The sequence below is a fragment of the Centropristis striata genome, chromosome 10 (assembly GCF_030273125.1).
Source record: "Centropristis striata isolate RG_2023a ecotype Rhode Island chromosome 10, C.striata_1.0, whole genome shotgun sequence".
Lineage (NCBI taxonomy): Eukaryota > Metazoa > Chordata > Actinopteri > Perciformes > Serranidae > Centropristis > Centropristis striata.
Genome location: NC_081526.1, coordinates 39,252,806 through 39,266,809, shown reverse-complemented (window position 1 = coordinate 39,266,809; position 14,004 = coordinate 39,252,806). Strand labels below are relative to the sequence as shown.

At 40.3% G+C, this 14,004-nt stretch overlaps 1 protein-coding gene across 3 annotated transcripts in view; it reads right to left on the bottom strand.

Moving 5' to 3' along the window:
• caska (calcium/calmodulin-dependent serine protein kinase a) overlaps positions 1–14,004 on the bottom strand; it is a 53,942-nt gene that overhangs the window by 19,598 nt on the left and 20,340 nt on the right. For 2 of the 3 annotated variants that reach the window (XM_059342141.1, XM_059342143.1), the window contains 5 exons: positions 13,314–13,391; positions 8,175–8,222; positions 5,203–5,283; positions 1,564–1,752; positions 689–767 (listed from right to left, as the gene is read on the bottom strand). In XM_059342141.1, coding sequence (XP_059198124.1) covers positions 689–767; positions 1,564–1,752; positions 5,203–5,283; positions 8,175–8,222; positions 13,314–13,391 — 475 coding nt within the window. The remainder of the gene's footprint in view (positions 1–688; positions 768–1,563; positions 1,753–5,202; positions 5,284–8,174; positions 8,223–13,313; positions 13,392–14,004) is intronic. The other variant, XM_059342144.1, reaches the window with a different exon arrangement.

Sequence of the window (14,004 nt, the reverse complement as noted above, 5' to 3'; positions counted from 1 at the left end):
ACAGACCTCAAGGTGTCTAAAGGTGTCTAAAGGTGTCTAAAGGTGTATAAAGGTGTCTAAAGGTGTATAAACGTGTCTAAAGGTGTATAAACGTGTCTAAAGGTGTCTAAAGGTGTCTAAAGGTGTCTAAAGGTGTATAAACGTGTCTAAAGGTGTCTAAAGGTGTATAAAGGTGTCTAAAGGTGTATAAACGTGTCTAAAGGTGTCTAAAGGTGTCTAAAGGTGTCTAAAGGTGTCTAAACGTGTCTAAAGGTGTATAAAGGTGTCTAAAGGTGTCTAAAGGTGTCTAAAGGTGTCTAAAGGTGTATAAAGGTGTCTAAAGGTGTATAAACGTGTCTAAAGGTGTCTAAAGGTGTCTAAAGGTGTCTAAAGGTGTCTAAACGTGTCTAAAGGTGTATAAAGGTGTCTAAAGGTGTCTAAAGGTGTCTAAAGGTGTCTAAAGGTGTATAAACGTGTCTAAAGGTGTCTAAAGGTGTATAAAGGTGTCTAAAGGTGTATAAACGTGTCTAAAGGTGTCTAAAGGTGTCTAAAGGTGTCTAAAGGTGTCTAAACGTGTCTAAAGGTGTATAAAGGTGTCTAAAGGTGTCTAAAGGTGTCTAAAGGTGTATAAAGGTGTCTAAAGGTGTATAAAGGTGTCTAAAGGTGTATAAAGGTGTCTAAAGGTGTCTAAAGGTGTGGGAGGCGGTACCTTGTCTGTGGATCATCCCTCCGTGCATTATCCTGGCCACGATGCAGTGGTTGGACTCGTTCATCTTCAGCGTGATGCCCTGCAGGAGCCAGTGAACACACATGGTGAAGAGTGGTGATCAGTGATAACCAGAGCTGGAGCATGTTAGAGCAGTAGTTCTCAACCTTTTTGAGTCTCGACCCCCAATTTAACATCCATGTTGTCCGCGACCCCCGCTCACTGAACACAATCTCACACGCAGAGTTCAGATCACCCAAAAAAGAAACAAAATGACTAAAAAAAGACACAAAATGACAAAAAAAAGACAAAATGACAAAAAAAGGAAACAAATTGACCAAAAAGACCACAAAATGATCAAAAAAAGACACAAAATGACCAAAAAAGACACAAAATGACTAAAAAAAACCCACAAAATGACCAAAAAATAAACAAAATGACTAAAAAAAGACACAAAATGACTAAAAAAGACACAAAATGACTAAAAAAAACAACAAAATGACCAAAAAATAAACAAAATGACTAAAAAAAGACACAAAATGACCAAAAAAGACACAAAATGACTAAAAAAACCAACAAAATGACCAAAAAATAAACAAAATGACTAAAAAAAGACACAAAATGACTAAAAAACCCCACAAAATGATCAAAAAAAGACACAAAATGACCAAAAAAGACACTAAATGACTAAAAAACCCCACAAAATGACCAAAAAAAAAAGACATTAAGTGACCAAAAAGACATTAACACATGAACACTTTAACACAGTGGAGACAGAGCTGACTTCCAAAATGATTTGGCGACCCCCAGAAATCATCTCGCGACCCCAATTGGGGTCCCGACCCCAAGGTTGAGAACAGCTGTGTTAGAGAACGTACCATGGGCTCGTCCGTGTTCTTCTGGAACTGGACCAGGCGGACCCTGGTGACGTTCTCCAGGTCCATGTCCCCGTTGGTGCTCTCTGGAGAGTCTCCGTTCAGGTACGGCGAGGTGGGCGGAGGCGTGACGCGCAGAGCCTCGTCGCTGTAAACCTCGTGGGCCACCACGTCGTGAGCCTGCAGCAAGGCCTGCACACCACATCAAACCAATCAAATCAATCAAATAGTCTTTACTGTCATTATATAGTTCACTATACAACCAAATGTAAAGTGCCGCTGCATAAGGTGCATAGTTATGACAATCATAACACAAAACAACATGAGTAAAAACATTTAAAAAATACTGAGCTAAACAAGGACAAAAACAAGAACATGTGATGTAATAAATAAGTATAAAAATAAATAAATGGCTACTTAAAATGCTATCATTTATACATGAGGTAAATTGAGTGTTTTGCACATATCAATTGTATTGACGGACACAGTCAGAGGTTTAATATGGAAACACATGAAGAAGAAACACATAAAGAAATGTATCAAGAAAATAATACAGAAATAAATAGGTCGGGGGAAATAAATAGGTCGGGGGAAATGCAAAGGTAAAAATAATACAGAGAAAAATAAAAAACATTTAAAAATGTATAAATATATTTCAAAATAAATTCAAATAAATGAAAAAAAAATTAATAAAATAAAACAAATACACAAATAAATAATGTCACATATTATGTCACACATTATGATTTAATTCATGCCTACATTTATGTATCTATTTATTCATTTTCTTTTTAATTTAGTTTAAAATCAACTTATACAGAGTATTATACAGTATAGCATTTTCTTTGGTTGCTTACATTTATTTTTAATTCATTAATTTCAGAGCCTTCAGATGGCTGCAGGGTTTTAATCACACAAACTTCATTCAATATAAAGGAGCAGTGAAAAACAGCTACAGCAAGAATATCTCATGTTAATTTATAATTTATAGATCTCCACAAAAAAAAAAAACCAAACCCAGAAGAAAAACAATGTGCCATTTCAGTTTTAATCATTACAATCTGTTGCTCTTGTCTTCTGTTTGTTTGTTTTATTATTTATTTATTCATGTATATATATCATGTTATTGTGTGGTGGTAGAGGGGATGTGATCTGTATACATATTACACAAACAACCTCCATGGACTAAATATAATTTAAAATCAGATATCGATCACCAAGTTGAAAAAAAAACCCAAAACGGAGCGCTACAGGAAGTCCTGTATACCAGCTGCCATACGGTTTTATAATGCACAAAAATAACTTTGCACTTTGTAGTATTTATTATTGTATTTAATGTGTTTTATCCTTTTTTTAAAAAGTATTTTAGCTATATGAGGGAATGTGTGTTTGTTATGTCTGTCCATACGCTGATTGTGACACTATAATTTCCTGTAAAGGATTATTAAAAGGACTATCTATCTATCTATCTATCTATCTATCTATCTATCTATCTATCTATCCATCTATCCATCTATCTATCTATCTATCTATCTATCTATCTATCTATCTATCTATCTATCCATTTGACTCAAAGTGAGGAATCCTGAAGCCGTAAACCGTCTCAGCTGAGGAGAACAGCAGCTAACAAACACCAGGGCTGAGTCTGGCTCTCAGGTGTTCCCTCATCCTCAGGTGCCTCTGCTGTCTAACCCTCTGCCTGCCTGCCTGCCTGTCTGTCTGCCTGTCTGTCTGTCTGTCTGAACACAGAGTTCCTCCCACTCCACAGACAGCCACAGAGCCCTGAGAGGCTCTTTAACACAGCTCTGAACTACACAAGACACCAATCACACCTCAACAAAGAGGAGACCTGTCACTGTCTACCCTCAGCACACACACACACACACACACACACACACACACACACACACACACACACACACACACACTCACACTCACACTCACACACCTGAGGAGAGAGAGTGGATCAGAGACATGAAGGCAGTGGCAGCGTCTCTAACTTAATGTCAAACTACATCACGTACGAAAGAAAGTTCACGTACGGCGACACAGAGGAAGTTAAGGGTGTGTGTCTGTGTGTGTGTGTGTGTGTGTGTGTGTGTGCGCCCTAATGAGGACGGGGTTCAGGGGTTAACTAATCCTCCCTGCCGTGTGGGTGTGCTCGTGTGAAAAGAAAAAAGTAAAACAGCACAAGAAAAAGATAAGTGAGAAAGAGTGAAATGAGAGAAAGAATAATTAGAGATTTTTACTACTGGTCTCTGTAAATTGAATTAAAAACCCGGCTGTGAACTTTAACAACAACCAGAAGACGCCTGATGACATCAGCAGCGTTCACATGAAGACATAAAGTCTCAGATGCTGTTTGTGCTCCAGAGAAGAGAACAGGTCAGGATAAGAACACTGAAGTCATACAGGGACCTGAAGCGCTGCAGGACGGTTCAAACTACTCAACAACACTCATGTACTGGCTGAACCTCCACAGTGAACTATCAATATCTTAAAAGCTCATCAGAAGTTTCAGAAATAGTTCAACATTTTCTTTTCCAAGAGTTCCCAGAGAGACTGTTACAATAACCCTGCAACAATATAACAATTCACACACTCTCTCCTCCTCTCTCCTCCTCTCTCCTCCTCTGTCCTCCTCTGTCCTCCTCTCTCCTCCTCTCTCCTCCTCTCTCCTCCTCTCTCCTCCTCTGTCCTCCTCTCTCCTCCTCTCTCCTCCTCTCTCCTCCTCTGTCCTCCTCTGTCCTCCTCTGTCCTCCTCTGTCCTCCTCTCTCCTCCTCTCTCCTCCTCTCTCCTCCTCTGTCTCCTGTATTTGGCTCTGATTGAACTGGTTGGAATGTAAAACTCTGCCTCTCTCCGTCAGTTGACGCTGTCGTAGCTCCACGAGGGATCTGAACCTCTGACCTCACACAGCACATCACATCAGCCTCCGCCTTACTGACCTCCATCCACTCCTCCTCCTCCTCCTCCTCCTCCTCCTCCTCCTCCTCTTCACCTCACAGTCTGCACCTTTCATCATCTTAATCACTCCTCTCTCCTGCTCCTTATCACTTCATTCTGATGTGTTTTCTATCTAGTTGCTGTGGGCCTCCTCCTCCTCCTCCTCCTCCTCCTCCTCCTCCCTGCTCCGCCCTCTCTGCTGGTCTGTCTGTCTGATATGAAGCGAGCTGCTGATCTGAGGCTGAAATCAGCTGCATTAATGTGAAAGGATTAGCAGGAGAGGTGCTGACAGGCCTCACTAACTTCCTCCTGACTGGATTAACCCTTGCTGCTCATGTCCTCTCACCCAACACATTTATTCCTGCACAGTTTCCCAGGAACTTCAGTTTAAAAGACACATTCAGACGTCTGAAAACACTCACCTTGTATATCTGCCTGCCACATAAATATTTCTTTGGGTTAAGATGAAACCACTTCAGCGCTCTAACTGACACCATGATGTAGAAAATAAAGCACAGAAAGCTGTGAGTCACAGTCTGTCTGTCTCTGCTCTAACCTTCTCTAGAGAAGCTGCAGGATAAAGCGTCTGTCTGCAGAGATACAGGGATTCAGCTCCTCGTCTGTCTGTGAAGAGGCCTCCCTGAACCCGTCGGAGGTCTGACGGACAGAGTGAGTGTGTGTTTTCTCTTTTGACTCACCATGAAATGCGGCTGGGTCAGTATCCGTCTGAGTTCTTTAGCTTCGTGGTTCTCTGGGTAGCAGGAGATCTCTTCCAGTACCTGCAGACAGACAGACGGAGAGAGAGAACAGTCTGTTTCACTCCAGCTCTACCTGCTGCACCAGACAGCCAGTGAAGGGCCTCCGACCCCCAGCCCTCCCAGCCCTCCAGCCCCTCCAGCCCACCGGACCTCCCAGCCCCTCCAGCCCTCCAGCCCCTCCAGCCCCTCCAGCCCCTCCAGACCCTCCAGCCCCTCCAGCCCCTCCAGACCCTCCAGCCCACCGGACCTCCCAGCCCCTCCAGCCCCTCCAGCCCCTCCAGCCCCTCCAGCCCCTCCAGCCCCTCCAGACCCTCCAGACCCTCCAGACCCTCCAGCCCCTCCAGCGGCCTGACACGCCTCCAGCCTCCTGCAGGCCAATGTGAGACCAGCTCCAGACGCCATCAGGGGGTCAGGGCGCCGGTCAGGGCCCGGCCCCTCCCCCTGGCCTTAACGTGACTTCATGTCAGCTCCAGTTATGTTGCGCCTGAATGGTGAATGTGGCATTGTGGAGGTGAGGCCTCTCAGGGTGTGAGTGTGTGTGTACCGCTGAAAGCTGCATGGTGGAGTTATGATGGACTTTGAGGGAATAAAAGACCAGTAGTTATTGTTTTTAAAGGGTCCCTTTACCTCTGATCTCAAGATACCTGAATGAAAATGGATTCCCACCAGTCCCCTCTTTATAGACATGCCCACTTTAAGCTAGCCCCAGGAAGTCTGGGGCTAGCTTAAATGTTTCTGCATGGATCATTCTGCAGACTGGGTCCATAAACCGTCTGAGAGCTGCAGAAACTGGGTCTGACAGGAAGCCCAGACTGTTCAACGAATGGATGAATTCAATGAGCCCAATTCTCTTCATGTGTGATGTTAATTAGTGAAGTTTAAGCTCACTGTATAAAATGATAATAATAGGATCATCACAGCCTCATGAACCTTTACAAACACACACTAGAGCCTGGAACATTCAGAGGACGTGTGTCTTCTGTAGGTTTACTGAGACATGAGGCTTTCTAAGGAACAAAGTGCTCATCATTCAATCACAGAAACTGACATTTTTGCAGGAATCTCCAAAATGTCTAGTTATTGAAACCAAATCACAGCATGGATTTACTGTTTTATTTTACTGTGGCCTTCCTGAAGGTCTCTGTGTCCTAATGTGGTATTATGGAGTTCTGACAATTTTAATCAATTTTCCAGTGGCCAAAAATGGTTAAATATACCTCCAAATCTGTGTGACAAATGGTATCGACCCAGAAGATGCTACAACTTACAATCATAATGTTCTAAAGCCCTATACACTACACTAAACTCCAAACAGACTGCTAACTAAAACACAATGTCTATCACAGAGTTACACCTCAGATTAACCTTCAGCTTCAGATGATGTGCAGCTCTTCTACGTGGCGTCTCCTGGACTGAGTGTGTGTTCACCAGAGTGTGTACATTCAGTTATTCATTATCCTGGAACTGTAATAATCACATTCACTTGTTAACCGGCAGAAGTCACTGGCATCAAATCCATATGTTACAATCTCAGGCTGCTCCTGAATGTTGGCAAGACAGAAGTTTACATCTTCCTGCAAGTCACACACTTCATTCTACTGAAACTCAATATATCACTTCACTGTGTTAACTTATTCAATAAAGAGCAAACTATATTAGTGAGCAATGTAAACCAGGAAAATATGCTTTAATAAAATGTTAAGACTGTATTTATTGACACAGGAAATGGAGCTAAATATATATAATAGATATGTGTTCTATGCTTCATCATTAGATCCTGAGGGTCACAGCTTTAATCTGCCTTTTATTTGTGTTTTATTAAACACTTCAGTTCTCTAGAAGGTGATAGTATTATGTACATCTAGTGTATATGTAGTATTAGTTATTATTACTCTAAATTACTATTACTACTCTAAAACATCTTTGAGTACCCCAGAAAAGCAATTTATTAATTTAATGTATTATTATAATTCTGTGGTTTTGTTTAAGTGTTTGTTGTTTGAACTGTTGACATTTTGTTGAATTATTTTAATTATTTTTTTTTCATTCTTTTCATATTTTTAAAATAATTTCTTGTCTTTTCTTTTTTTTTTCTTCTTTATATTAAAATGTTGTTAGATTTCACTGTGTATTTATATTTAGATCTTGTGAATTTAGTGGATATTAATGTGGATATAAATAAGAAGATGTATAGTATATGTGTAATATATTTGCAAGAAAAATATTTTGACTTATTTAAAATTTTAATGTGTGGTTGCTGTCATGTTTGTATGTGTTTTTGGTGGATCATTAAAAATCCTAATCTTATTCTAATTTGTGTGTTTATCAGATGTAGAAGTATTAATAATAAATGTATGTTTAACCCTTTATCGGGCAAAGAAATATATTTAGTAACTTCAGGTAATATTTCAAGAAAAGTTGCAAATTTACTAGATTAAAGTGGCAAATCTACAAGAAAAAAAGTCGCAGATTTAAGAGATTTAAAGTGACAAATCTGTGCAAAAAAGTCGCAGATTTATGAGAAAAAAGTGGGAAAAAAAAAACTTTTTTCTCCCAGATTCACCACTTTAAATCTCATAAATCTGTGCATTTTTTTCCTCGTAGATTTGCCACTTTAATCTCGTAAATGTTTTTCTCAAAATATTATTTCCGTATGTTTGGTTTTTTTTTTACACATTCTGGCAGTATGTAATATCCTCCAATATTCTCTAGGGTTGAAATTTGAAATTTGCAAGTATTTCAATGAGTGTCCTATTAATGGTTAAATAAACAGAATGTAAATAAAGAGAGAAATGTTGAGCTGTGAGTCCCAGCGTGGACCTCCATGGATAATATTCTCCTCCCAGTCCAGACCTCCTGCTGCTGCTGCGCTACTGTTAGCATGGTGCTCATGGTGGTGTGTGAGCTCTTACATATTCCAGATGTTTCAAAGCGCCACTTGCTTCGTCTCGGGAGGAACTCTTTAGTGGAGGAAGACACAGGGAGAAGGTTAAAGCAGCTGTTGACTGGATCAGACCTGAGAACCTGTCAGATTAGCATCTACAGCCTGTTAGCTTCATCAGGTTAGTCCCAACACCAACACCTGATCCACCCATGAGTTGGAGCTAAATTAGTATTAGTGCAGTCAGAATGAAGAGGAGCTGGAGTTTGAAACATCTGATCTTCATCTGATCGCTGCTCTGCTGCCTTCTGATTGGTTCAAAGCGTTTCAGTGCCAGCCAATGAATCAGGAGAGACAAAAGTAAAGCAGAGGAGGAGGAGGAGCAGGAGGAGCAGGAGGAGGAAGAGGAGTTTACTTTGATTACTCATTATAAAACATGTCTGTTGTTTCAGATAGGTGCAATAAAGTGCAATGTGTATATACACTGTAAAAAAAAATCTGTTTAATTTACGGTAAAATACCGGCAGCTGTGGTTGCCAGAACTTCACCGTAAGAAATACAGTGAGCGTATGTAAATGTAAATATCAGCAAAAAAACTGTAATTTATACTGAATATTCCCATTACTTTCAGGATAATTGTGTCATCGTGGTATTTCTCCATTAACTTTACATGAAAATTGTTTATTTTTACAGCACACCTGTGTGTTTTCTACAGTTTATGACAGTAGAATTTAAAGTTTTATGCTATTCTTTGATTGACAGTAATTTAAAGTATCTACTACGGTGATGTACAATGTTCAATTTTACGATCTATTTCTGATGTAATTAAACAGTGTTTTACTGTAATTTCTACAAACATTTTTTACAGTGTATATTTAAAAAAATGTAATTTATTTACTTTTTTATTATCTTTCCTGTTCTATTTTTTTTTTCTTTTTTTCTAATTCTGTTATTTCTCTACTTACTTTTTAAGGTATATTATAAATATTTTCTCTGCACTGTCAATAATTTAAACTTTATTTATCTATCATTTAGAATAGATCTTCTGTGGTCAGCTTGTGTATGTTTTTGTGTGTGTTGATGTACATTTACAGTGAATTACTAATTCATTTTATGCCGTATATCTGTGTTCTGTGTTTCTTGTATGAAAGGCTCTTTACAATAATGTTCATGATTACTGTTATAAATAAGATAAAAGCTTTTGTTTCTATCCCAGAACGTGTTTATTTCTTCTATTATTCAGGATCTGATGGAAACTCCTGAGAGACAAAAACAAGCCTGAGCTCTCCTTAATCCTGCAGCATATCTCAATAACGTTCCTCAGCATTAAAAGCTGACAGAAGCCTTTTATTCCTGCTCATGAAAACATGCAGCGTCACTCAGAGTTCCAGAGGAAACCGCCAGCTTTAAAAAGAAACTACGATACGTCTGGTTATAAACCGAGTTTAGTGTGTTAGTGATGCTGAAGTGTGTCTGAGTCTCTGTGGAGACAGAAACTAATAAAAGACACAAAGATAAAAGTTCCCACACACACACACACACACACACACACACACACACACGCGCACACACACACGCGCACACGCACACACACATTCTTGTTTTTCTATCTTTGTGAGGGCCCTCATTGGAATAGTAAATTCCCTGGCAAGGTTGTAATAGTTTGGGATTTTTCATTAGTTTTGGTTTTAATTTTCGTTGTCAATTTTTGTTTCCAAATTCAGTTAGTTTTAATTTGTTTTTAGACTGAGTTTGCTAGTTTTAGTTCAGTTTTTATTAGTTTTAGTTTTTTGTAATGGGGTATTTGTTGGGTGGGAGATTAAAAGAGGTCACAGTAAATTTTGCCTTTATTTCCTTTGTCTGATCCATCTTCATTATGTATGAAAAAAGTTGACAAAGAAGAAAACGAAGGACATTTTCACTATAATTTTAGTTCGTTTTGTAACCACACAATACAGTTTCAGTTAATTATCATCATCATGTAACCTTTAACCCTTAAAACAAAGTCTGAAATCTCAAAAAAGCCTTTAAAGAAGTGAGGACCGGCAGAAATGTCCTCACTTTGCAAAAATGTCCTCACTCTGTTGGTTAAAAACGTGTTCTGGTCCTCACTATGTAGGAAGAACAAGAACACACACACACACACACACACACACACACACAGACACAGACACACACACACACACACACACATCTGTTGTGGGTCTTGATCCATCTAAAGTCTTTTTTTAAAGTAGGAAAATGTGAATCAGCCTGTAGCAGCAGACTAGTTCTGTGGACTGTGTGTTAATGAAGCAGGTCTCTCTGACATGAAGCGAACCACATAAAACAGGCCGGCGGCCCTAAAAGGCTTCCCCCGTGTTTAAAGCGCCTGATCCAGACGCCGGCGTCTCCCACTGCCTCGCCGCCGCTCACACGCTTTAATTGCTGCCCTCAACAAAGCACACAGAGTAAACACAGCAGCATGTTGTGCTTTCTGCACAAACACTCACACGTTTTCCCTCACACACACTTTCTTTCACCCTGCTTGTTCCGCTCTGCATCCTGCTCACTGTTAGAGGTAAACACAGAAACACAGAAACTAACAGTGTGTGTGTGTGTGTGTGTGTGTGTGTGTGTGTGGATTCATCACCGCCGGGTCAGACCCCCGAGACCAGAACACACAACGCTGTAGAGAAGCTAAAACACGCTAACAGCCCACAAATACACCCACTGATGTCTGTGTGTGTGTGTGTGTGTGTGTGTGTGTGTGTGTGTGTGTGTGTGTGTGTGTGTGTGTGTGTGTGTGTGTGTGTGTGTGTGGATTCATCACCGCCGGGTCAGACCCCCGAGACCAGAACACACCTCGCTGTAGAGAAGCTAAAACACGCTAACAGCCCACAAATACTCTCACTGATGTCTCTGTGTGTGTGTGTGTGTGTGTGTGTGTGTGTCTCTAATGAGGAAGGTCAGGTCTCTGTGTGAACGCTGCTCTGTGTAAACAGCTGCTCTGACAATGAGCCATAAACAAACAGAGCTTTAAGAGGTCAGTGAAGTTTGAGAGGATTCAATAACTCCACATAAATTATTGAATTATTCAATTTCCCTCTTCTTTCTCTGAGTCAATATCATTTCAGAGGATCTGGGACCCGAACTGAAGGAAGGTCTGGATCTTTGGTCCTCGTGTTTGCACAAAATATCATTTATTAATCGTTCTCGTGACGTTAACGAGAACGAAAGAGCAAAGTTATCTTCTACTGAAGCTGAAAGAGAATCAGCAGGAAACTGCACTTTAAAATGTAGCTGTTGCTCTTTTTTTATTGGTGTTTATCTTGATTTCATGCTATTTATTTTGCATTAGGAGCACTTCTGAAAACATCAGAGAGAAGAACTAAGTCCACTTTTATATCAGTAAAGGAGTCACATATTTTTCTCCGATATATGCAGCACTAGTATATATAATGTATAATAATATATATCTGTATGTCTGTCGATTCCTCCAACAACATCTGAGTCATCAGAGTAGGAACGTCAATAAATACTGACATACATACAGGACTTAACCACACATCAACTGAACTTGATACTATAACTACACAACATTTCAGAGGAAAATGTCATTTTTACGGCATTACGTTTTGAAAACTGTTTCACAAACTCACAATTAAATATGAAAATAAAATAGCTACATTTTCTGCACCATGACTGCCTACAACAGTAAAGTGCTCGTGTCAAATATACATGTTTCATGTTTCTTCTGCCTTTAAGTTACCTTTTAATGCACGACATTTATGTGAAAGAGTATTTTTAGCGTGTTATTTCTCTTTTACTTCATTAAACATCTGAATACTTTCTCAGCCGTTAAAAGCAAAAGTTTCAGTAAATCTGGATGTATAGTTCTGTTTAACCACTGTTCTGTTTGTCCAGAACCAACACAGTGATTCTAGATCAGAGTGCATGAAGCTGCTGCATCATGTGTGAAATATAAATCAAACGCTCCTCTGCAGGCCCAACACTCCCCCAGCTTCATCTTTAAGGTCAATATTTCAAAAACTGACTAAACTGATTTCTACCAGCGACTCCCATCAACTTTGAAATTGGAAAATAAGTTAAATTAAATTTCCCTGGTGGTCCCAAAGCGTCGTAAAACTTTCTCAAATGGCATAAATGACCTTTTTAAACATCCGTTTCACAGAAATGAGGTTTCCTCCTGACAGCTCGGGGTTACACTGATCCAGTATGAAGAACACACTGAGATACTGAGGCTGGTTCTGTTCTGACCCAGAACACACTGAGATACTGAGGCTGGTTCTGTTCTGACCCAGAACACACTGAGATACTGAGGCTGGTTCTGTTCTGACCCGGAACACACTGAGATACTGAGGCTGGTTCTGTTCTGACCCAGAACACACTGAGATACTGAGGCTGGTTCTGTTCTGACCCAGAACACACTGAGATACTGAGGCTGGTTCTGTTCTGACCCAGAACACACTGAGATACTGAGGCTGGTTCTGTTCTGACCCGGAACACACTGAGATACTGAGGCTGGTTCTGTTCTGACCCAGAACACACTGAGATACTGAGGCTGGTTCTGTTCTGACCCGGAACACACTGAGATACTGAGGCTGGTTCTGTTCTGACCCAGAACACACTGAGATACTGAGGCTGGTTCTGTTCTGACCCAGAACACACTGAGATACTGAGGCTGGTTCTGTTCTGACCCAGAACACACTGAGATACTGAGGCTGGTTCTGTTCTGACCCAGAACACACTGAGATACTGAGGCTGGTTCTGTTCTGACCCGGAACACACTGAGATACTGAGGCTGGTTCTGTTCTGACCCAGAACACACTGAGATACTGAGGCTGGTTCTGCTCTGACCCAGAACACACTGAGATACTGAGGCTGGTTCTGTTCTGACCCAGAACACACTGAGATACTGAGGCTGGTTCTGTTCTGACCCAGAACACAGAGACAGACAGATAGAGGAGCTGAAGGACCCAGAGCAGGGAGCAGGTTAGTTTAGTGATGTCAGAAGGATTAATGAAGCCTGACAGAGACAGAGTGTGATTTAAAGAGGAAAGCAGCGACTTCACACCGTACTAGAACTCATCATCATCATCATCATCATCATCACATGAAGAAGAGCAGCAGAAACACTAAATGCTCATGTTGATGTGTGTTGGTTCACCTCTTTGGCTCGCTGCACGGCATCACTGGGGGGGTTTCTGATCTGTGGGGAGGACTTGGTGTTGATCTTATCGTAGAGCTGAAACAGATAAAAACAGATCAGAGATCATGAAACTGAGCTGACGAGATCAATGACGTAAACATCAGAACCATCAACAGGTTATCAGAGGAGATAAAGACATCACAGCTGGAGTCAGTAGCTTCTTTCACTACTTTCACTCCCTCTGGAGTAGAAAAATGCCATTTCAGTTTTAAAAGAAGTCCAAACTTTTACACACCACACAAAATAAAAGCCTCCATACCTTCCAATCATTCAGCTAACATGCTGTGAAGAACTAATACTGTCAGAACCAGATTCAAAATGAGGAACTGATTTATTGAATGTGAATCAGTACTTGGTAGTTACCCTTAAAGCAGGGGTGTCAAACTCAAATACACAGTGGGACAAAATGTAAAACTTGGACAAAGTCGCAGGCCAACATTGATATTTATTGAAAAAATTAACCTAAACAAGTTCAAACGAAACGGAACAAGCAAAGCTTGATATAACTTAATATTGCAAACATGCAAAATCGAATATCAAATAAAACATACAAACACATCAACGGCATTCATTTCTTAAATAAAATTTAAATAAAAATCATATGTCCCTTTATTTTATATGAGGCCTTCTTTAAATTTTAATTTAACAG